Source organism: Neolamprologus brichardi, chromosome 20 (assembly GCF_056152115.1).
Source record: "Neolamprologus brichardi isolate AB-2024 chromosome 20, ASM5615211v1, whole genome shotgun sequence".
Classification (NCBI taxonomy): Eukaryota; Metazoa; Chordata; class Actinopteri; order Cichliformes; family Cichlidae; genus Neolamprologus; species Neolamprologus brichardi.
In genome coordinates this window covers 4,899,160-4,922,931 of record NC_142123.1, presented here as the reverse complement: position 1 = coordinate 4,922,931, position 23,772 = coordinate 4,899,160, and the positions used below count along the sequence as shown (strand labels likewise).

General features: G+C 40.8%; 1 protein-coding gene across 1 annotated transcript; it reads right to left on the bottom strand.

The window, feature by feature from the left end:
• Positions 1-1,231: 1,231 nt before the first annotated feature.
• Positions 1,232-23,269, bottom strand: pik3cd (phosphatidylinositol-4,5-bisphosphate 3-kinase, catalytic subunit delta). Its single transcript, XM_087833695.1, has 23 exons — positions 22,996-23,269; positions 21,982-22,179; positions 21,036-21,264; positions 19,472-19,698; positions 18,981-19,157; positions 17,685-17,840; positions 17,124-17,213; positions 15,895-16,116; positions 11,838-11,934; positions 11,493-11,623; positions 11,122-11,172; positions 10,852-11,019; positions 9,635-9,756; positions 9,402-9,545; positions 9,187-9,286; positions 8,929-9,095; positions 6,855-6,964; positions 6,609-6,687; positions 6,349-6,516; positions 5,123-5,246; positions 4,786-4,931; positions 4,388-4,520; positions 1,232-4,301 (listed from the first exon to the last, which is right to left on the bottom strand). The coding sequence occupies exons 2-23, from the start codon at positions 22,120-22,122 to the stop codon at positions 4,164-4,166; spliced, it is 3,120 nt and encodes a 1,039-aa protein (XP_087689821.1). The 5' UTR covers positions 22,123-22,179; positions 22,996-23,269; the 3' UTR covers positions 1,232-4,163.
• Positions 23,270-23,772: the final 503 nt, after the last annotated feature.

Sequence of the window (23,772 nt, the reverse complement as noted above, 5' to 3'; positions counted from 1 at the left end):
GGTACTCCTGCCGGCCACCAGGGGCGCCACCGGCTCAGCCATCATTGCACACTCATCAGTGGAGTCTGAGCCGTGAAACGTGGTCTGGGTCCGACAGCCGGGTCACCAAAGGGTAAATTCGGATCTCTGTATGGCTGGTCTTTTTAAAGAAATAAATAAGGTGATGCCGGAATTAATACAAAGTAGTGAGAATGTACAGAAGGTATTTCTAGCTCTTCATAAGTTAAAGGAATCATAAATTGTAAAAGAATATATTCGTTTAGGTCTATAAACTCAAGTTAAATTACATTCATGTGAGTTTGTGAGCATAAAATTATTTATTTATTGATTATTTATTTTTAAAATTATTTTGTTTAATTTTATTTATTTATTAATTTTTATTTTGGAGGTTAACTGTGGTGTAGACTCTTTTTTTCAATACTACACTAACAAAACAACAGGACAAATTAGGACAAGACAGACAAACTGTGCATTTAAATACAAATAACATACATTCAAATAAAAAAAACAAAGACACAGGATAATGTTGAAGGTGTGTTTGATGTGTGGTGCGTAAAAGCTGAACACAGGCATTACTTTTGTTAGTTTTTGGCTCAAGAGAGAGAGAAGAAGAAATAAATTAAACGTAGTTAATAACAATAATCATAACCATTATAAAATAACAAAATACTAATAGCCATCATTATCATCATCATCCTATTTCCTCTTTCCATTGTCATCGTCATCTTCTTTTTTGTTAGTATTATCATATAACATATTATCATCATACATATGGCTATTAAAGTATAAATGAGTCTCTAACTACAAGTTGGAACCTTATAGCTTTATATAGCTATACTTATATCTACACAAGTATAGCTTTTATAGATTGTGATTATAATTAGTTATAATTATAACTATATTAAAAAGTTAAAAAGAAAAATAATACTAATAAAAATAAAAGTAAAAAAAGGAGTCACCTGGGTCAAACAGGCAGGGATTATGTTGTAATATGTTTTTAAATGAGACTCACCGTCACACATCTCCGAGTCACTTCCGTGTGTAATAGTTTTTCAATAAGATACCTCAGGCTGTCCATCACCTGTTTTGTGTCTGGATTGTTCATTACATGCAAAGGTTTTTACTTCTGTTGCGGTGAAATTGGGCCATATATGCCCTATAAGCAAAACTGAATGTGACACTCCTGATTTAAGAGAAAGCTCACAAAATTCTTTTGCAAAGAACCACTCAGTTAGTTTTGTAGCACTTTTAATTGATGTCCAATGAAAAATATAATTTTCAAATGTTTTTGTTGAAAAACAAAACAAAAAAACAACCATCAATTCAGATTCTTACTTTTCAAAAAGACATTCCTGCAAGAAACTTATTAGCCAATTGAATAGAAAAGTTGATACTGCTTTACCACTCTCAAATATTTCGATGAAATATGATCAAGTAAGAGAGAAAAACACAAAAAAGCAGTCATGGTTTTACATAGCTTCCACAACATACTCATACTTAATACAGATAATCAGGCCAGACTGCAATATCTGTGACCAACATCTACACCAAAACAATAAACAGATGCGGACACATTTGTTGGACTTTATCACATCTGCAAAAACCACTGTACATTATCACAAATCACTTTATTGCCACTTCCTCAAATATGGAAGCTAAACTGCGAATGTTTCTAATAAACAAGGGGGCTACTGTGTATAAGGAGGTACTGAAACTAGTAATTTATTTTTGTAGTGGTGTTGCACACCAGACTGATATGACCTAAAGAATAGTTGGAGATAAGCAAGTCCCTCAGACTTGAAATGCTGATGAATATTTAGGGAGAAGTGGAACATGGGGGTGACTTTGGTGGATTTGGCCTTTTTCGAATCAATCTGCCTATTTGAAGTTGCAAAAACGAGCGTAACATTCAGCTAACAAATGGCTTGATTCTAGAAAGTTCTCCCTTTACACTCTGTTTACTGACATCGTGTTTACCTCCTCATAACAACTGAAGCATAAGTAAAAACAGGATGCAGAGAAAAGTCTATACTGCATCTCATAATTTTTAGCTGCACGCATGTCGATCAGGGCAGAGCCTGAAACTGATTCAGCAATATACTTTACAATTTGCAAAATAAAAAAAACACACAACAAAGAGTAGCCCATTAATTCATTTTTCCTGACTTAAACATGCAGTGCTTAGTGGAGCCCACATTGAAGGACACTGGCGAGCTGTATTTTAGGTCTGTTCCACAGTGAATCGCTCAGTAGTTTAAGGTACCTTAAATCCTCATGCTGTGTAATCTACACCTACACTTGCTCTAACTGTACAGAGACTTGTACAAAAAGTAGAGACCTTTTAAACCGTTTTGCAAAAATAAAAGAGGCTATAAATAGCACATTATTTTCTTTCATTCAAGTGGACCCTGCACGACTTACGGAATGACATACAGCATGTAAAGTAATGCGAATGCACCACAAAATGAAATGACACAGCATACGAGCTCACTTTAAATAAACACCATATTTTACAGCATCAGATATGTCAAAGTGTGGTTGTGCTTGACACTGCAAGCATGAAATCGCCCTCATGGCACCTTGTACACCCATTAAAAAATGCAATGGAGATCACAGTTTAAGTGCATATTTAAATATTAGAGAACACACACACAGACACACACACTCACAGATGCGTACTGCTCTTTCTAAGATCATAGACCTAGTCCAGGTTTACACTTTCAAAGAAGGCATGACATCAATACTGCATTTTGAGAAAAACATCCACAAGTCTATGGCTTACATGAGTCTACGGATTGTCTTATTCTGGGACCTGCTGAAGCTTTTTTTTCTGTTCTTTTCACCAAACATATATGAGATCTTTGCCTTGCGCATAAAAAAAATCGTATATTTCTCGAGAAAAAGGGAATAGAAAAATAAAATAGAATTGTAACTTTTATAATCTAAAATAAAACTGATTACACTTTCATGGTGTCTTTTAAATATGACGCTGGAGTCAGCAGACAGTCTGCTTAGCTTAGCATAGTTAAAGCAAAGCAGCTAGTCTTTCTCTCCTGTGCGTATCCCTGTGAGGTCTTTCCTCCCACGGTCCAAAGATATGCTTGTTTGATTAACCGATCATCCAAAATTGTCCATAGATGTCCATGGATGCGAGGAGGGACATTACCCCGCCCCTTTCTCAATACCACATAATATTAGCTCCACCTTCCCTAGTACCCTAAAATGGATAGGATAAACCTAGTATACTCAAATCTCACTTAAGCTAAAAGGCAAGTAAGTGTATTTCTTAAAATAAGAGTAGTATCAGGGTACCTTTAGCTATAGGTACACACAGCCTGGTACACAGTCATGTTTTCAAAATAAAAGTCCTACATTTTCTTAGACTATACTATAAAATGCTTCATGTGTATTGGCACATATTCTTCTTCAAGGCAACATTAGACAACAATGTTAGAACAACAAAAAGCATAACCTCTTTTTGAAATATCCTTTGCGACCTAACAAGTACATCAGCACTCATTAAGTAGTTACCACAGTTAAATAAAAATACAATAATGATAATATATATATTTTTTAAAAAAAGACACGTTTTTGCAAAGATACAGTTGAAATGAGAGGAAATAACCTCATAACAGCTATCGTGGGTTGTAAACCGTACGAAAGTCTTGAGGTGAAACTGCTGTTCCCTGCCGAACACAGCCTCAAGTCATCATAAAGTTAGTTTGCAGCTTGCTCCCTGTTGAGTAATGCAGTCGATGAGATGAACTTTCTGTTTCGGTGATTCATGACACTTTGCATGAGCAGGTGGTTTTCAAGTAGCAATTTCAGCAAATCAAAAACAGGTTTATTCTCTGGGTTGAAATGCTCCTCGTGGCAAAGACATTCCACTGATATATGGGAGGAGGATGAGTGCGATGGATTTTCTTCACTGTGAAAATACTTGTGTGTGTGGAAGTGATGCTCCAGGATTATCTCATTATCTTTGGAAGCCTCTGCTTAGTTGTTATTTACCACATACAGGCCACTGAGATGTAAACGTTTGCTAAAGAGCTTTTCAGTCTTTGAATTCCTTCTGTCAAGTAAAATATTCGACTGTGTTTATGTGTATAAGTTAAAAATCCATGTATTTCGCTGGGCCTCATGTTTCATTGGTTCAGTGTTCTTCATGGTCTATTATCTTTGGCCAGTGAGTGCATCATCCAGTTGACCTTGGTCTTCCAGCTTTCCCGCAAGGCTTCGTTGAACTTTACTTTGAAGTTCTTCAGCGCCTCGTCCTCTGTTTTGCCCAGCGCTAAAGAGTCCTTTTAAAAACAAGAAACCACTAATTATTAACATTGTTGTCATTCTCCACATAATCATGAACTGCTACATCATAACTGTGGCGTACCTTTAGATACTGTATGTCTTTGAAGGACGTGAGTTCAGGTAGCCCCGCTGCCTTCATCATGGCGAAGAGGTTGACAAACAGCGTCCCGTTCCGACACAAGATCTTATAGGCCCGCTCACAGTACTCCCTGAACCTGATGCAAAAGATGCAAAAACAAGCACGTTTCATAAGTTAGCAGAACCCCAGAACAATCCATCCATCCTTTACTGCTTATTCAATTCAGGGTCACAAGGTGCCTGGTTCCTATGCCAGGGTACACGGTCTATTAGAGCCAAGACAGACAACACAGACTCCACACAGAAAGGCTCCAAGAGGACAGTGCTTGCCACTGCACCATTGTGCCACCGTCTATAACTATAACTATGTACGTGTGTTAGAGTTACATGTTTTTATTGTACCTCTCAAATTTCTCACTGTTGTTTGTTCGTCCTTGCTGGATCACGTGGACAAAGTCATACGTCAGGATAAAAGGCACGCGCTCCCTGTTGATCCCCAGTTTCCGCTTGAAGTTGCCCAGGAAGTGCCCAAAATCAATGTGGAACAGCTAAAAAGCAAAGTCTCACTTTAGCCACTACGTCTCCCAAACTGACCTAAACAATTTGACTCCAGCATGTTTCACCAAAAAATTATTAGACTATTACAAAGCACTTTTTTTTTTACCAACTCCAACCAAAAACATTACACATCAATCCGCAACATAATTTTGCTGAGATTCAAACGTGCAGTAACTCTTACCTGTCCAGTTTCCCTGATCATGATGTTGTCATTGTGACGATCTCCAATGCCCAAGACGTAAGTAGCTACACAGTAGCCAGCGCAGGACAGCGTGAACTCCTCTATCGCTTGATCAAGTTTGTCCCTGGTGACATGAAAGGTCACAGAAACGAGGAAGCAGAACGTGAGCGAGTTGTGTTCTTACAGTGCTTTCACACTTCTCTTATATTTCCTATATCAGCCTGCATTACACAAACACAGCCATGAAGCAGAGTGTCATCGGCGACAGAGCGTATGAAATGTTCAAAGAGGAGTTCCTGTGGCTGATTAACGCAGCCTAGACGTGCGGAGGGTTCATTGTGTTTTTTGTACTAATTTTCTCGCGCTGCAGTGTCCGGGCTAATTATCTTTGTATTCTGTGGGGCCATCAGCCTGGACACACCAACGTGAAGTACAGAGGATTATTCATTACTTCTTAAAGGAGCTTTTAGAATAGACAAGACCTTCAGACTGTCTGGCATCAAATAAAAATCTACTCTCATTTTATGCTGCTAAAGATGCAGCCAGCCGGGGTACTTTGTGCTGCTCTATCCGGTTTTAAAATGCTACAAGGAAAAAACACTTTACTGTTCACTGCTCACAAGAAGTGAAATATTTATATCAAACTATGCAAGTTTTCCTGAATGGGACTGGGAATAGGATGAAGGCTTGTGTGCCTTAAACACCCTTTTTTTCATATTCTTAAGTCTTATTTTCTGTCCTTCCCCTCCCCCTTCTTTTCCACATGAACAAAAATGGATAATTAATCGCAAAAATATTATTGTTTTACTTAAAAAATATCAATACCCATCTGTGGCTCAATATACGCGGCTACTTTGTGCTAAAATCAAGAGGAGTCGATGAAATGATGAGATGCCGCTTAGGAAAATTCACATGATGTTATCGCGAATTTCAAATTGAAAAACTTCTTTCTTGACACCAGACAAGTCGGCGCTGTCCTAGGAGGACTTGGGGAAGTCCCCACAACAACCTGAGGGAGGTTTATGGGGGGAAAAGGGTGCATATGCGGATTAGCTCGCCCCACTGGTGGTTTTATGTCATGCTTGGCTGTGTGTATAATGCACCTAATTTGCTTTGCTTTTTGAGGTTAAATAGGGTCATCACCTCTACAGAGTGTCTACACCAAATAAGATAACAATCTGAGAGCTTCTGAGAGTTGCCATTGTGCCAGAGTTCATCGTACTCACTCGGGATTCTTCGATTTGAGCCAGTTAAGCAAGGCGTCCTTGTTGAAGGCAGCGGTAGCGGCGCTGTTGCTGCTGTTACGCTGGATGTTGGCAATTGTGTCAGAGTTCTTCACAACCTCGATGAGCCCCATTTTGTTCCCGGTCGACAGGCAGCCGTACGGGATCATCCTGTGTTTGCCAAAAAAAATGAACAGCGTTACGGCTGGCGGACAAGATTTCCCCGTGCACAAGAGGCAATTGCTGTAAGAACCAGCTCCTACCTGAGATCCAGACCTTCTTTCTTCCACAGATTCTCCATGAGCTGGATCATCTGCAGGGTCAGCATGTCTTGTCGAAGGTCTAAAGGTGACAAGGAGAAATTGATATATCTAATCCTAACTTGTCTCTTGCATGACTCGTTCCAAACCCACAGTTTTTATCTTCCCAGCAGATTTGAATTTGCAAACCAGCCCTTAAACTAAACCAGGCACCTTGAAAAAGGCACGTTCGACCTTCTTGTCTCTTACCATCTCCATTTTTGAAGATAATGCCCACCATGTCTCCTTCAACTGCGGGATTCTTGAACATCAGCCAAAGTGGCTTCATCTTGGAGTCCATAAATCTGCATCTATCAGTACTGTCACAGCAAAAACGCTCATGTTAAATTTCATCCTTGTACATATATTTTTGCTCAATAACTGATATCCTTTGTGAGCTGTTGTATAAAAAAGATTTTTTTTTGTCCAGGACGACACTGACAATGCGCTCATACAGTGGGGCAAAAAAGTATTTAGTCAGCCACCGATTGTGCAAGTTCCCCCACTTAAAATGATGACAGAGGTCAGTAATTTGCACCAGAGGTACACTTCAACTGTGAGAGACAGAATGTGAAAAAAAAAATCCATGAATTCACATGGTAGGATTTGTAAAGAATTTATTCGTAAATCAGGGTGGAAAATAAGTATTTGGTCAATAACAAAAATACAACTCAATACTTTGTAACATAACCTTTGTTGGCAATAACAGAGGTCAAACGTTTACTATAGGTCTTTACCAGGTTTGCACACACAGTAGCTGGTATTTTGGCCCATTCCTCCATGCAGATCTTCTCAAGAGCAGTGATGTTTTGGGGCTGTCGCCGAGCAACACGGACTTTCAACTCCCGCCACAGATTTTCTATGGGGTTGAGGTCTGGAGACTGGCTAGGCCACTCCAGGACTTTCAAATGCTTCTTACGGAGCCACTCCTTTGTTGCCCGGGCGGTGTGTTTTGGATCATTGTCATGTTGGAAGACCCAGCCTCGTTTCATCTTCAAAGTTCTCACTGATGGAAGGAGGTTTTGGCTCAAAATCTCACGATACTTGGCCCCATTCATTCTGTCCTTAACACGGATCAGTCGTCCTGTCCCCTTGGCAGAAAAACAGCCCCATAGCATGATGTTTCCACCCCCATGCTTCACAGTAGGTATGGTGTTCTTGGGATGCAACTCAGTATTCTTCTTCCTCCAAACACGACGAGTTGAGTTTATACCAAAAAGTTCTACTTTGGTTTCATCTGACCACATGACATTCTCCCAATCCTCTGCTGTATCATCCATGTGCTCTCTGGCAAACTTCAGACGGGCCTGGACATGCACTGGCTTCAGCAGCGGAACACGTCTGGCACTGCGGGATTTGATTCCCTGCCGTTGTAGTGTGTTACTGATGGTGACCTTTGTTACTTTGGTCCCAGCTCTCTGCAGGTCATTCACCAGGTCCCCCCGTGTGGTTCTGGGATCTTTGCTCACCGTTCTCATGATCATTTTGACCCCACGGGATGAGATCTTGCGTGGAGCCCCAGATCGAGGGAGATTATCAGTGGTCTTGTATGTCTTCCATTTTCTGATGATTGCTCCCACAGTTGATTTTTTCACACCAAGCTGCTTGCCTATTGTAGATTCACTCTTCCCAGTCTGGTGCAGGTCTACAATTCTTTTCCTGGTGTCCTTCGAAAGCTCTTTGGTCTTGGCCATGGCGGAGTTTGGAGTCTGACTGGTTGAGGCTGTGGACAGGTGTCTTTTATACAGATGATGAGGTCAAACAGGTGCCATTCATACAGGTAACGAGTGGGGGACAGAAAAGCTTCTTACAGAAGACGTTACAGGTCTGTGAGAGCCAGGGATTTTCCTTGTTTGAGGTGACCAAATACTTATTTTCCACCCTGATTTACGAATAAATTCTTTACAAATCCTACCATGTGAATTCATGGATTTTTTTTTCACATTCTGTCTCTCACAGTTGAAGTGTACCTCTGGTGCAAATTACTGACCTCTGTCATCATTTTAAGTGGGGGAACTTGCACAATCGGTGGCTGACTAAATACTTTTTTGCCCCACTGTATGTTTGTAGGAGGGAGAAATGAGAGTAAGTTGCTGCGATCCTGAATCAACCGAAGAGTTAATTTCTCCATGTACCACTTAAATGTTTTTTTTTTTTTATTCAGTAAAGCCAGAAAAGGAGCCAAAGTGGCCTTTGCAAAATCCAATAAGGAGGACAATAATGCATAAAACAATTATGCTCTCTTGTGTGCGTTTGCATTTGTGTGTTTGTCTGGGCCACTAACCAGATCTCAGAGAGGATGATGCTCGGGTTGAGTGGTGACAGAAGGTCTGACAGGGCCTCCAGGTAAGACTCTTGTCTGATACACTGCTTCAGGTCCTCTGCCGTCACCTTCTGGGAGCCCAACTTGACAAAGTCACTCAGGGCCTTCATTTTGCCCAGAGCCTCATTCTGCGTGTGTGAGAGTTAACAAAGAGACTGAGAATCAGTTCAAAACACACAAGATCAAAGCGAAGGTGAGTAAGAATCAGGAGGTGATTACCTGTTTGGTTAAGAGCTTGATGTGATGGATATTTCCCCTGCAGTAGGCCTCGAGAATCAGGCCAAAGCGCAAACCCACAGATGCCACATGAGTCTCTGACCTACAATAGACACAAATCTCCAGTCAAACAAAAAGCTGACTCGATCTTGTTTTTCTTTCTGCTCCCTTTTTTCTAACTAGCTTGTATTTTTTAAAGCTAGCCCCTTCTCACTCACCTGAGATGCCAAAACAGAAAATGTCCGATCCTCCTGTTGGACAGTGCACGCTCTAACAAGAAAGTGGTAAGGTCGCAGTCCAGGTAGGACTCGTACTTCAGGACCTGGACCAGCTGGATTAGATAATGAAGCAGCTCATCATCACTGTGTGCAGAGAAATGTGGCTTATGCGGTTAACAGTCACAACACAGCATGCCTGGCACTGTAAGCTTCTGAAACAGATGTGTGTGTACCTGAGCTTTCTGAGGCATCTGATAGTGAAGGAACGAACCGCTGGGTCGGGAAAACTGTAGTCTAAGAGCTCCAAGGCGTGGATGGCAGGGACGTCTGGCCAGTTCCTCAGTAAATTCACCATCTGAGGAGAATCCAATAATTATTTTCTAACATGATGAGAAAAATCAAGGTGATTTTGACAATTTGAAGATTAAAGCAGGCTGCTGATGTTAATTCACAACTCGATATTTCTTTAAGCGGCAATGACATTACTATAATTTTGCATGATTCACTATAAAAAATAAAACATTCCTTAGTTTTGAAGCTCCAAAAACCTGTAAAGTCACATATTTTCTTGCTCTTGTTACAACAAAGGTTTACTGCAAGACCTCTGTGGTTGGTAAATATATCCAACATAATATTATAAATAAATATTATATTACATAGATCAGAGCTCGTGGTTGCCTGTTTTCTATAGATAGAACTTTATTTTGAAAGTGTAAAATAATGAAGTACCGCTGGCATTCATGGACGTTTGCTAAAACAAAATAAAACACCCAATATAAACTATTAAATGGCCTGTATTTGTATAGCGCTTTACTAGTCCCTAAGGATCCCAAAGCGCTTTACACGTCCAGTCATCCATACATTCACACACACATTCACACACTGGTGATGGCAACATTGTAACCACAGCCACCCTGGGGCGCACTGACAGAGGCGAGGCTGCCGGACACTGGCGCCACCGGGCCCTCTGACCACCACCAGTAGGCAACGGGTGAAGTGTCTTGCCCAAGGACACAACGACCGAGACTGTCCAAGCCGGGGCTCGAACCGGCAACCTTCCAATTACAAGGCGAACTCCCAACTCTTGAGCCACGATCGCCCCCAGACATATTAGTTGTCTGTATATAAAAAACTAAGAATACATACTGATATGGATATGTGTAACTGTAAAGAATTATAGACCCTTCACTCACACACACAGATACACACTTATCTACACTACATAGTATTTCTCCCAGTTTTAATCAATAATCCTATATAGACTATCATTTCAGATGAAAAATTTGACTTCTTTGAGCTTTTTTCTGATTCGTTCACTCCTTGTTTGAAATTTTGGCCAATTTAACCCTTAAAGCTAAGCCAATCATCTGAAACAAAAGGTTTTACATCTCCAGATCGACTTACAGACATCAGTGAAAAATACAAAGAATAAATAACGCTTTACTCGTACCTGAACTACATCCTCACGCTTATTCCACTTGGTGATGAGGAGGAGCTTGGACAGACTTTCAGGATAATGATCGCGGACTTCGGTGCGGAGCTTCCACAGGAGCTCTTTCTCGTCCTCGAAAAACTCGGTGTAGTTTTTGTTGTCCATGATTTGTTTGAGCTTAGAGTGCTACAGAGAGCACATGATCCACACACAAAGTTATTAAATTTTCTGCTTTAAAAACAAAACAAAAATTCTAACTATGAAAAATTTGTCACATGTGAGTCCTACCTCGTCTTTAGTGGCTAAACTTAGATCACCGTTCCTCTCCATGTCACATATCTGACAACACATGAGGATTATTGATTGAACTGACTGTCATCAAACAAAGATCCAAATATGTACTTCAGCCTCAATAAACATGAAACAATAATTCTGTGTAAAATTAAAATGAAATACATAAAATCATAAAATGACTTATTCAAATAGTTCATCATTAAAGAAAATGTTTTTTTGGTATAAACTGAATGTATACAAATCCTATAAATTTCATTTAACTATATTCCATTAAATTTAATAAAATTTTACACTGTACTTCACGTTAGTTCACCTTTTTTGTTTTAATTGTAACTTTTTTTGTGTAGTCTTTTGGGAGATAGTACCTTTTCAAGTGGAGGGTAGTAGAGGGGGTGTGGCCGGATGTTGGGGAAATGAATGAGAAGCTCAGCGGCGCTGTCCACGTTAGGGTTCTTCTCAACAGTTCCCATCGGGTTCAGCAGGTCACTTTTCTCATCTGTGATAAAAATATCATATATGAAATGATGAAATGTTCCATTTGGTGGAATCTTCTTCTTCAAAATGTGTCACTATGTGTGATTTGGGTGGTAAGACGTGTCACTCCGGGCATTTCAGAAGCTCTCTGTGTGCTTCAAAGTGTTGTGGAGGAGGTGTTTTTTTTATTTTTTGAAGAGGAGGAAAATGTAAGAAGAGGCAAGGCTGAAAAGTACCAGGAACAGACGGCCATGTGGATAAGTGGAACTCCCCAGTCTTCAGCTGGTCCTTGTAGTCAAACACCATGGTGTTCACCCAGGCTATTGGACAATCCTGAAATGACAAAGTTTCACTTCACACACCATCTTCAAACTTGAGGATCTTGGAAATGGTTTAAAACTGAGAATGTAAAAGATGTACAGAGGAAAACGAACCTCTGAGCTGAATTATGTTTCCTCAGTTGTAATAAAATCATGTGCAATACTTGGGCAATAAAAATCTTTTATATTTCAAGCTCTTTTCCTCTCTGAAGATAAAAACGTTTGACTGGGAAATCTTTTTCTTTTTTTTTTTGCATCATGAAAAATTAAAATCAAGATTCTCTAAAGGCAAAGCTTTTTTATTCTTTAATCTAAAATGCTTTGAATAATTAACCATCTCCTGCCCAACATGTGCTTTATTTTAAAGCTTCACTTGAATTCAAAACTTTAATATTCTAATTGCAATAAACACTCTGATCCTTGATTTTGGTATATTTAATTTAATTCACCGTTAGACTTACAACCGCCTCCAAAAACATGACAATAAAACGTTAGGAGAGTGATTCGTTTGTATTTATAACTTCTAAAGTTCTCTAAAAAGGGAATTTGGGTTCCAGGAAATCAGTAGAAAAATGACTTCCATTATTTCGGTGTGTTAAAAACAACAAAAACACAGTTAACACATTCAAGTTAAAAAAAAAAAAGAAGAGAAAAAGGCGGTGCACATAAACAAGAGCGGCTAAAATAGCTCAACTTCCGCCTGCCTTTCTGCCGTCTGGCTGCAGGACTTCTCTTCCAGGCAAACAAAGAGAGAAGTGGCTCAGAAAGCAGAAGTGGTCTTAATGGCCATAAAACACACCTGGGCTACATGTTTTGGAGGTCTGCACAAACTCAAGCGCACAGCTGCTGCGTCGCTTCAAAACAGAAGATACTGCGACTACAGTAAAAGGGGAATTTGTTGTTCTTGTTCACTGTACCTTTCGTTGTATACAGGGGAGGTTTGTGGGGGCTCTTTCAAATGTGGTATTTGAGTGTACTGCCACCACTGTAGCAGCTGTGCACCGTCCTGAACAGGACATATTTTATATTCATTTATATGACATAAAAGAAGAAGCTGCTGAAGCCCTTTAATCCAACTTGCTTATAGTTAAAGTAACATATTAAATTTTGCATGTATTAATAAAATGAGAGGTAAAGCTTTTAAACAGATTAAACCGCTGATTAAATCAGTTTCATCTTTAAATCGCATCTTCAAAGCGCTTAATTTGTTTGCTAGTAACATACCGAGTGGAGCTTTTTTAACAAATATTTGTCATTTTGACCATAAACAGAAATGTGTATGGCATCAGTGTCAATTAATTAATTTATTTTATCAAAAGCATGTTTTTTCCCCTCAGGTTAAAAGTTTAAAAATCTCTCTCTGCTGGAAACGTCTTGTTATATAGAAAAGAAAAGCATAAATTCTCTTAAATTACTAATAATTAGTAGCTGCTCGTGAATTTCTGTCAGTTGAATGACTGATTCAGCAGTTAATGTAATAAATGTTTTAAAGATAATTGGTGCATTAATGTCAGATCAGGTGTTATTGTCATTAGTATCTACATTTTGTGCTTTTTTTAAACTATATTTTTGGGCCTTCCTTGTGTCAGGACACAGGGGAAGACACACTGTAATTGGATTCTGGGCAGATCTGAACTTTTTGCATTAGCCAAACAAAATACTTGTCCTACAAAATGTCCTGCTGAACCCAGTCAGCTAAACCAGCGTTCAGTTGCTGACTGGATTTTGGCAAACAAATGACTCTTTCTTGGAGTGTTTGCCTCGCAGACCTTCAGGTGTCCTGATCAGCCTTAATTTTTCAGTTTAACAATTACACTGAAGTGTCGCCCTCGTATCACATACTCAGTGTTGGGGAGTAACGGAATACATGTACCGCCGTTACGTATTTAAAATACAAAATATGAGTAACTGTATTCCGTTACAGTTACCGTTTAAAAAGGTGGTATTTAGAATACAGTTACTTTGTTGAAATAAATGGATTACACGGCGGTACTTCCCTGTTTCATATTGTGGCGGGTCAGGACTGTTTGGGTTTTGTTTGACAGCTACGTTCTGTTGTTCCAGGTAGCAGCGTTACGGTTGCCATGGTTACAGGGTGACGCTCTCTCTGCGTGTTTCCTGGGTGAGAGAGCGCCTGTTGTTGTTGTGCTAAGCTAATAGGCAGAATGCTACCGGTATAGCTCTAAAGAATGTAGCATCATAGGCAGTGTAGTCCGTGCTGCAGGGAGAATGGACTGCTGTACCCGTTATGTGTCGTTGAGCGAGGGAGGGAGAAAAAGGAAAAGTACGAGCTGTCATCGAGCAAAAACGGGAGCTGGAAGCATGTAAATATGATAATAACCACTGCAGCCAAGAAGAGAGCCTGACGAGCCCAGCTGTAAGTAAGCTATTAAGACTCGACTGTACACCGTGTTCGTGGTTTCCTCCAAAAACAATAAGTTCTGTTGGAGCAGCCTTTCAACGCCTCTCTCTGTCTCTGCTAGCAAAGTTGACCCAGACAACAGAGTTAAGCTAGTTTTCGGCTACGAGCCGACACAGAACCCACCGTATTAGCCAGAGGTCCCTTTACTACGGTTTGGAGCCGCGGACCTTCAGTAACAGTAATAAATCACAGCAATAGTACATTCATGTAGTTGTAAACAGCATGATAATATATTAAGTAATCCAAAGTATTCAGAATACGTTACTCTCATTGAGTAACGTAACGGAATACGTTACAGAATACATTTTGGGGCATGTATTCTGTATTCTGTAATGGAATACATTTTAAAAGTAACCTTCCCAACACTGCACATACTTCATAGTCAAAACTAATTATTTTCAATGATGGAGCTGTAGCTAAACAATTATGTGCTCATCTTAGTGTTAAACCACAAATTATTCTGATTTTTTTTGTTTAGAAATAAAACTTCATCATAAGCGGTAAAGCTTTGTGCAAACGATTACAATGCTTTTTATATTATCACCATTATTACTATGTGCTCCACTCTTTAAAATGTAATTTCCCATCATTTTTGCATGCTTTGCCAGCCATGTATAAATGTATGCAAAGCTATATATAAAGGCTGTCTGTCATGCATAATGTTGTAGGCGCACGTGTGTGTATATATATATATATATATATATATATATATATATATATATATATATATATATATCCTGTGTTGTGTTTGTTTGCCTAAAACATCAGTGGGAAGTAGGTCTTTAATCCTCAGTTTGATATATATCTTTAAAAAAATGTAGCCGTTTGCGTGGCCCATTAGTGCACTCCTCCACTCATTCAATTTTTGTCGTAATGCGATATACTAGCAAAGAGTCAATCAAAGAGAGCGTTTGTCTTCTGCTGCAGCCCTTACAGCAGAATAAACCTTTGAAAATGCAGCTGAACAATTGTTAAAACAACTAGAAGAGGTGCAGGTGTAAATCCAGCTACATGGATTTAATGTGTGCACTTTTGTTGTGCCTTTCTCTTCGTTGGCTTTTCTGAATTCATGCTTGTTAATCAACAACATGTTGCAAAGCCCTGCTGTAGATAAAATTGCTTTGTAATGTCTTAATCCCCCTCCCCCTCTAAGCTGTCAGCGAGCATGTAAATTTAGAAGGTTAAACGCTAAGTGTATATATATATGTGTGTGTGTGTGTGTGAGAGAGAGAGATGAGGGCTGTGAAGATGAATTTAGAATTCCTTGAAAATGTTAGCCAATTCCTTCCTTCCTTGGACCGATGTGCAGATAAAAGGGCTGAAGCGGATGAAGTGTTAACCGCAGCCTTGCCACTAAGCACACTTGCACAACCCGACGCAGCAGAAACAACAGACCCACACAGAAGCTACACGCACTACACACAAGAGAGGAAACAGATCTGTTTGTGCTTGCGAACAAATTCACACCACCAGCCCAAAACACTGGCCTGCTCAATCGAACGAGTAGTACGCCGAGACCCCAAAAGCACCACAAGTTACTGACACACTCACCGCTTTCTTGTTCTTCTTTTTGGTGCCCCGGGGCTTCTTGGTCTTCTCAATGACGCCGTAGAGCGCGAAACACAGGCGGCTCATGCGGGGCAGGTCGGCCACGTTTATGTCGAACTCCAGCTTTTGATTCCACAGCGGCTCGGAGCTCACTGTCACCTCCGAGCTCGTCACCACCTTACAGAGCAGCTCGCTGCCATGGAACAGACCAGCCTGCACTACAAGCTGCAGGGGAACCACAGATACACAGTAGTGATTAGATGGAGGCAAGACATGTGGTTTGGAAGCCGAAGACTTTAGCACTTTAGTGTGAAGGTGATTGTTTGTGGAAGATTTACAGACTTCACGAGATGATTCAGAGTTTCCTGTGTAATTCGAGCTATGAGTCAAAGAGTTTACACATTCGTAAGCGCAAACAGGTCTCCGTGCAGAGTCAGACACAAATGAAAAAACAACCGCCAGAGACGTAATTTAATACTGCACGACCATTAAGCTCCTGCCTTTCGCCAAATCAAGATAGTCCGAATTAACATTTACAAAATATATGAGCTGATTTCCCCCCTTCCCTCCAGGGGTTGTGTTTTCAAACCTCTGCCTGCCATCCACAGACATGACTGATAATTATGCGGCAGGAAAAATTAGTCATGAGTCATGATGCTCTAAGGCAGCAGCACCGAGGAGTGCACTTGCGCTTAATAACCCATCCAAACAGTAATGTAGTTAGTTATGAAACAGAATTACAAAGGCAGACACACATTAACAGAGTTCCCACTCTTTCTTTCACTCTTTCTTCTGACACGGAAGGGCGAGCATGGAGTATCAGCGGATGTTTCCACATCCTTTGGCTGTTCTCGTACGCTCACTGACAGTTGTCAAATTTTGAGATAGGTCAGGAGCCCGTCTGCAATAGTAACATGCAACGCCTTCAAAAAAAGAAGTGCATTTGAAAGCGAAAGAGGGAGAGCATGTAGTCTGTCTTTTTTCTTAGAATCTAGGCCTCAGAATGAGACGTAAAAACCAGATAGACACTCCCCACTTCCTGTTTTGAAGTTTTAACCAACCGCCTTGATGAATTATGGGAAATGTGTGGTCTGTACCATGTGACCCCCCCTTGTCATTTACATGTCAGCCCCGCTGTTCCTACAACTGAAATTGAGATATTGGTAAACAAGTGAATGCCACATTTCATTGAGCAGCAAAGTGAGAGAAAACCCACGCGAAACCACACCGACCTTCATTCCCTCGTCTGCATTGACTCGTTTGCCTTGCACCAGGTGAATGTGGAAAGGCTCATTGATGGACCACAGAGAGGAGGTGTTTTGCTGTAGGAAGAAGTCAGAGGAAAAAAGGGAATTTAATTTCTCACTGCCTTGCATTCACACAGTTGCTCCAATTTCCTGTTTGGCAACAACTCAAAAAAATGAAAAGAGGGTAGACGCAAAGTAACATCTACTTTCAAAAGAAAGTTGGGGGGGGGCTTTCTAACTGAAGAAAACTGCCAAAAGATTTTTAGCTGCTTATCTGATGAGCTTCAGATAAAAGTTTCAAAACATTATAAAACGATGGTTTTTATTATGCTGAAGCAGTTCCAACGTACGCTGCATGCGCAACTATAGCAAATGAAAGACAAGCCGTCAGATGTAAATTATCTACACCGAGCTGCGTGACTTATTTCATGTGTGCCAAAGTCCGCAGGCTAGTCGAGTAACAACTGCGAGAAAAGAGAAAAGGGGGGGAAAAAAAGAGCACGTGCTCCTCTTTTAATGAACGACAGCTACCGCCTGACCTCTCACCTTCTTCAGTGGCAGAGGAGGAGGTCTGGATAAGGAGCGACTCTTGTACACCTGGCTGCACATTCTGCCCTGCTCCTCTTGACATTTGGTGACGGTGGAGTAGTGCACCATGGTGAGGTGGGGGTTCTGGCAATTTCTCAAGCACGAGAAGATGTACTGAGGAGAGAGACAACAGACGATTTACTGGCACAGCCATCAGTCAGTTCACCCACAGATATTTCCCAGTGTTCTGATAGCGCTGGTTAGCTCCTGAAGGCTGTTCATTTGCTGTAGGTTAATGCAGCTCAAATCTCATTATGTGTGGATGGATGCAGTTCCTTTCTGCAGGGCTGCTATACAGATATGAGTCAACCCTGCAGGTAGTTGGAGTTTCAAAATCAACAGTGGAGTCTCCGGCCACCAAAATCTTGACTTAGCCTACTCCTAACTGACAGTCATTTCAGTTATTATGGACCCACCTGCACAGGCTGAACGCAGACAAACGACACTAAACAGAAACTCGCACACATTCACAGAGAAAACAACAACTCGTCTAGAATATAGAGAATGTAATTCACAGTTTCAACAAAGATCAGCAGAGAAAGTCCAACTTTTCACAGTTCGTTTTTCAGTTTGTGAATAAATAGATAAACCTTCATCTTAAAGGCGCTGTGGGTTAATATGTCAAAGAGCATGTGTATTTTTTTTTTTAAAGACGGACGCTGATATGAAATAAATTAGGTAGAATAGTTCATACTGAGTCTAGCACATGTCCACAGGAACGAGGAGGATAAAGGCCCCTAGTTGCCCTCTGAAACACTTCTTTGTGGCAAAACAGAAAGAAAAATGACATCTGTGCTGATTATTTGTTAGCACGTTTTTATGCCTCTCTGCAACACGTCTAGAAGCGAAATACAAAAGCTATCATGGCAGAAAATGAGCCTGAAAGAAAATTGGACTCTTGGGAATTATCATCCAACAAAAACACAAACCCAAAATAAAATTTGACAAACCTACACAGGACTTGCCTCTAAGCCACAATACGAACATCTAAAATTTCCAGTCCAGAATTTGGGGAAAAACTTGCCTTGTTCCAACCCAGTATAAGAAAGCTTTTGCCAAACACATTCATTTTTTTTTAACATCAGTTGTATTGAAACACTTATAATGTACAAAAATGTGACTGAGTCATTAAACCAACAAAACCAACTGTGAAAAAAGGGAAATAATTAAAGTGATAAAGTAAAAAAAATTTTAATATGCTGCATTTTCACACAATTTTCTGCTCCAAGAGTTTATTTTATTCGATCAACTCACTTTGAACTGACACAGTGGGTGTTTCCCATAGATGAAATCCCATCTCCCGTTGACCTGTAAGGTGTAGTCTTCAGGTTCCTGTCGCATTAAGCGGAAAACGGTAGCCTTCTTCTTCAGAGCGCTCTTCATCAGAGCCAAGGGGAGGTCATGAGGGTCCTGCTGTAGCATGAAGCTTTCCTGTAAGAGCAACAAACAACATCATTCAAATAAAGAGTACGGCTTTACAGAAAATCATAAAATTGCTGCTTGTTCCTGAGTGTTGTTTTGAAGGTAGTGTTTATGGTGTGGGAGGGGGCTTTCCAAAGGTGATCACATTTACTTAAAATCACCTCCACAATGTGTCTGCACAAGGTGGAACCACAGTTTTTCCAATCAAAGCTACTTTGCTTTTTGCGGGTTCCCTGCTGCCCCATCATACCAGAACATTAGATTTGATTAGTTTGAACAAACTGGACTGTATGACTCATGAAAACAACAACTGATGAACTCACGTCAGAAGCCTCAAACTTGACATTAATGAAGATCTTCTTGCTGTTTTTTGACTTGAGGCTCTGCGGCAGGGAGCGGCATGGCTCCAGTTCACATGGGAAGCTGTACTCCATCCACTTCTGCCAGGGCAGACTCTGTCGATCTTGAGCCTTTTCTTCGCAAAACGCCCTCATCTTGGTCCGAAACTCAATTACCTCGTCATTCTTCTGAGCTTCAAACTCATGCAGACCTGGAAAGTTGGTTAAAAAGTAAAAGGAGAACTTAGCTTATCATTTAATTAACTGAAACACGAAAAACTTTCAGATGAATAAAGAAAACACAGAAAAGAAATTATGCCATCAGAATAGCAAATTTTCACTGACTAAATCTATAAGAAACATAGGCTAAAATGTAACAATGCTATTAGCCACGTTTAGCTTTACGTCTGTATATTTGAAAACTTTATCCCTGAAATTTTCAAAAGTTAATTACACGTAAAATATGAGTGGAATCATATTATAACTATCTAAAGAATAATTATCATTACACTCATAATATATTCAGAATACATGAGAATAGAGGGGGGGATTGCTAAACAAATAAATTAGCTTTAGCTAGTTAGCCTAGCCGAGCCCTACTTTTTCAGGTTAGCTACATTAGCTTACAGTATCTTTGGTTAATTCACAGAATAATTATTTTTAATTACTGTGAACCTACTGTAAAAACCAGAAATTCCTACAGCAGTGAAAAAACAAGAAGGCTTCTGTCATTTAATGATTACTTTTGTGTAATATGAACGGCAATGGCTGTAAAACCTATATCTCAAATTTAAACCTTCACATTTTTCAAAGCTGTGAAGCGGGCAAGATTGAAATCTCTGCTGGTCAGATTTTGGCCCCTAGGCTTTATATTTGACATTCTTGGCTTATAGCTAGTCAGCAACCTGCTTTACTTGTAAAAAAAAAAAAGAAGATTAGCATCCTGGATATACGGTAACTCAGAAAGAAAATGCTTTTTTGTTAATCGTTCCTCCTTTTGAGCAAAGTGTTATTCTGCTAACTTTCTAGTCTCAGAAAAATATGAATACTTTTGTTCCAATCAGCATTTTAACTCTCCAAACCAAGGCTTCAAAACTACAACCACAGCAACTTTTCATCAGTTCTCATGCTGTAAGTGTGCTGTGGCGCTTGTTGCAGGGGTCTGGATCAACAACTGAGCAAAAGAAGACATTTTTTGTGGCACTAAGAACATAACAGAGCCACAGTAATGGTAACAAGTGGATGAGATCAAAGCTGCTGTGCAAACATTAAGACGTTATCAGGATGAGTGTTGCAAGTCACAAACTCTCATTTCATTTCTCTTTTTTTAAATGCATACAGTCACTTGTTCTGTCTGACTCTGAGAAATCTAGTAGACTGGGCAGCAATTCAGGGGACTCGAGCCAGACTGGAATATCTCTGTAGCTTAATGACTCTTCTCTGTAATCATGACTGATTTAATCTCATAGAACAGTACCACAAACCCTTAAAAGCAAACAACAAAAAAACAAACAAAAAAAACCCCTCTATAGACACTGCAGAGGCCCACCTTTGCCAATTAACAGGCTGATTTGGGCGTTGGTGAGTTTCTCCACCCGGTCGCCCTCCCTCGCCACCAGCCTCAGAACACACATGAAGGGCCGCACATCACTTATGCGCCTCGATTCTTCCTCCAGCTCTTCCCTTTCCGCCGTCTCGTTGATGCAGGTGAAGACGTATCCATCAGGATCGCCGAGTCCACAGAACAGGGCCTCACTTCTCGCATTTTTCCAAACCATCTGAAATAAGACACAAGAGGGATAAATGAACACGAGAGCCCCAGTTCTGATGACCCGCCGTGCCCAGTTTTCATGAGAAAAAAAACCAAGACTGTCCAGTTACTGTTTTCAAAATTAAAACAAAAGCAAATGATCCTCTGATTAATCTAATGAGCTGAAATAAAGCAAGAAAATCATTGTTTCTAAAGCTTTCCTAAAATTCCTAGTGAATTAGCAGTGACTGGAGGGCCATTTCATCTTTTAATCATCCTAATAGCAGCTAAATCAAACAGCCCGAAGTGGCAGAAGTGTTGGCCCGTTCAGCAGCACGTTCACATTTTAACAGCAGATCTGCTTCGGCAGAGTGCTGGCTGTGTTTCCCAGGGAGGAAAGCTGCAAGCTCCCTCTCTGTCGGAAGCATCAGAACCGGGGAGCATTGTCTGAGCGGGGGCTGCGTTTTAATTAGTTTAATGTCTGAAGAAAACATTAAGTCAACCAATTTGTTTAAAAGCGTATTATTGTGACTGACAACAAGATTTTGCAGTCTGAGCGTCTGAGCTGTTATGCTGCAGTCAATCAATTACAGTCTCCTGGAAATACAGTGCTCTCTAATAATAGACGCAACGTGCGATTACATTACACATGACGTATCAGTGAGGAGTTGAGGTTTCAGAGACCCTTTTAAAAGCAGATGCCGATGCATGTGAGCGTTGGGTTGGGGTGGGAGGGACACTGTACCTTTTTGATGTTTTTGATGGTGTCGTTTCGAGACACGGGGAATTTGAGGAAGATCCCAGTAGGCAGCAGGAAGTCCATGTTGATCGCCTGGTCCCCCTCCTTCTCCCACTCCTCCTGCATCCCATACTTCCCTGGGGGCATGGTGACGGCCTCTCATTTACTGCCAGCTCCTCTGCTGCTCACCAGAACACGAGCCGGCTGTCCACACACAGAGCAAGCACAGCCGGGGTTAATATGTTTCCACTATTAACAAGTGTCCCTGCATGAGCTGTCTGCTGTTTGTTCCCAAAACACTGGATAATGCATCTTTAAGAGGTTGTAGCTGAAAAAGGAAGAGGATGTGCAGGTTGTGAATAACATGAATGAATGGTAGCTTATTGAAGGACCTGGCCTGCACCTGATCCCCTTCCTCCTGATGGTGATATAAGAGCACACAGATGTAGATATATATATATAAAGATTAAGACGACCTGAGTGCTTCTATCACTTTTACTACGTGCAGTTCTGCCTTTAATGATCAGAAGGAAATATTCAAGGGTCAAATCAGGTGAAACGGCGCTTAAAGAAACTTCAGCTTTCTGGTACATCTGATGAATAAAATGCAAATCAGAAAAATGAAAATGTGCTTCTGCTTCCCGCAAATGTAACGAAGTGTGTGTGCAACGAGAACAAGTAGGGTTTGCAACGTAAAGTAATTCTACACTATTGATTTTCTTTGGTAAGAGGAAACTTGCGCTGTGTGCGCTGCATGTGAATAACAGATGTAGGCTGACTTGTGCCCACAGCCTAAACAATGATAAATAAATAAATGTTAAGCTTTTAAAATGAAGCTCACGGGACCGGATGGATGTCAGATACGCTGTGATATATCTGTATATTTTGAAATGAAAGGCTAGAATGGAAATAAAAAGATACGGCGCATCCAATCCAACACGCAAACGTGACGCTGCGCCGTTGTCAGTAAAACTTGTGTCATGGCGAAAGCCTTGCCAACCTGTTAGCGCACACACTTGCCTGTCAGCTCTACAACCCGGTCATCTCTTCATGGCTTTTCCCCCTTTTTCCCCCCGTCTTCTTCTTTTTGTTGTTTTTTTATCGCAGTGAAGATGGAAGACGGAACATCACGGAGACGTGGGTCGCTCAGATCCGGCGGCTGCAGGATCTATCCGTAAGGAGGAGATGAGCAGGGTGAGGGGCTGTAAATCCGAGCGCTCGTACGGCTCCTGAGAAGCAGTGGAGTGCCTCCCTGCCTCGGTGCTGTGCGCTGTCAGTCAGTCAGGCGCTGATGTTGCGCTGACCCTGACGGATGAGCGGCTGCGCGCTGCCTCACCAGCTCTCTCGCTCTCTCTCTCTCTCTCTGCGCGCGAGCCAAGGGACCGTCCGCCAAAAGTTTGCGCGAAGTGAAAGTACACCGCGCTCTCCACCTCCCGCCCTCCTCCTGTCTTAGGTGATGTATGTAGGAGACTTTAAAAAAATATTTTAAGCTAAAGAATGAAACAATTAGCTAAAACCAATTTATAAGAATTTAAGTAGAAGCCGAATTAGTAACAAGCAGGTATGAGGGCATGTTTGGTGTCTGAAAAGTGAGTCACTTTCTGGAACTTTCACGCTATTAACGCTGATTTAATTTCCGTATACAGGCAGCAGGGGAGCACCTGCGTGAGTAAAAGCCTGTGATGAAAGAGATGTTTAATAATTCTCTCGATGTTAAATAAGAGGAGGACTCAGTACGTCACCGAGTCGATGGTAAACTATATATCTCTATATATATCTATCTATCTATCTATCTAT

What these genes read in the sequence shown, in the direction of transcription:
- pik3cd (XM_087833695.1), bottom strand. Translation starts at nt 22,122, where the DNA reads ATGCCCCCAGGGAAGTATGGGATGCAGGAGGAGTGGGAGAAGGAGGGG. An exon ending in CAGCCTGTTAATTGGCAAAG is followed by an intron (nt 19,699 to 21,035) that starts GTGGGCCTCTGC and finishes CCAACTTTCCAG; the next exon opens with GTCTGCATGAGTTTGAAGCT. An exon ending in TCAAGCTCTTAACCAAACAG is followed by an intron (nt 9,096 to 9,186) that starts GTAATCACCTCC and finishes TCACACACGCAG; the next exon opens with AATGAGGCTCTGGGCAAAAT.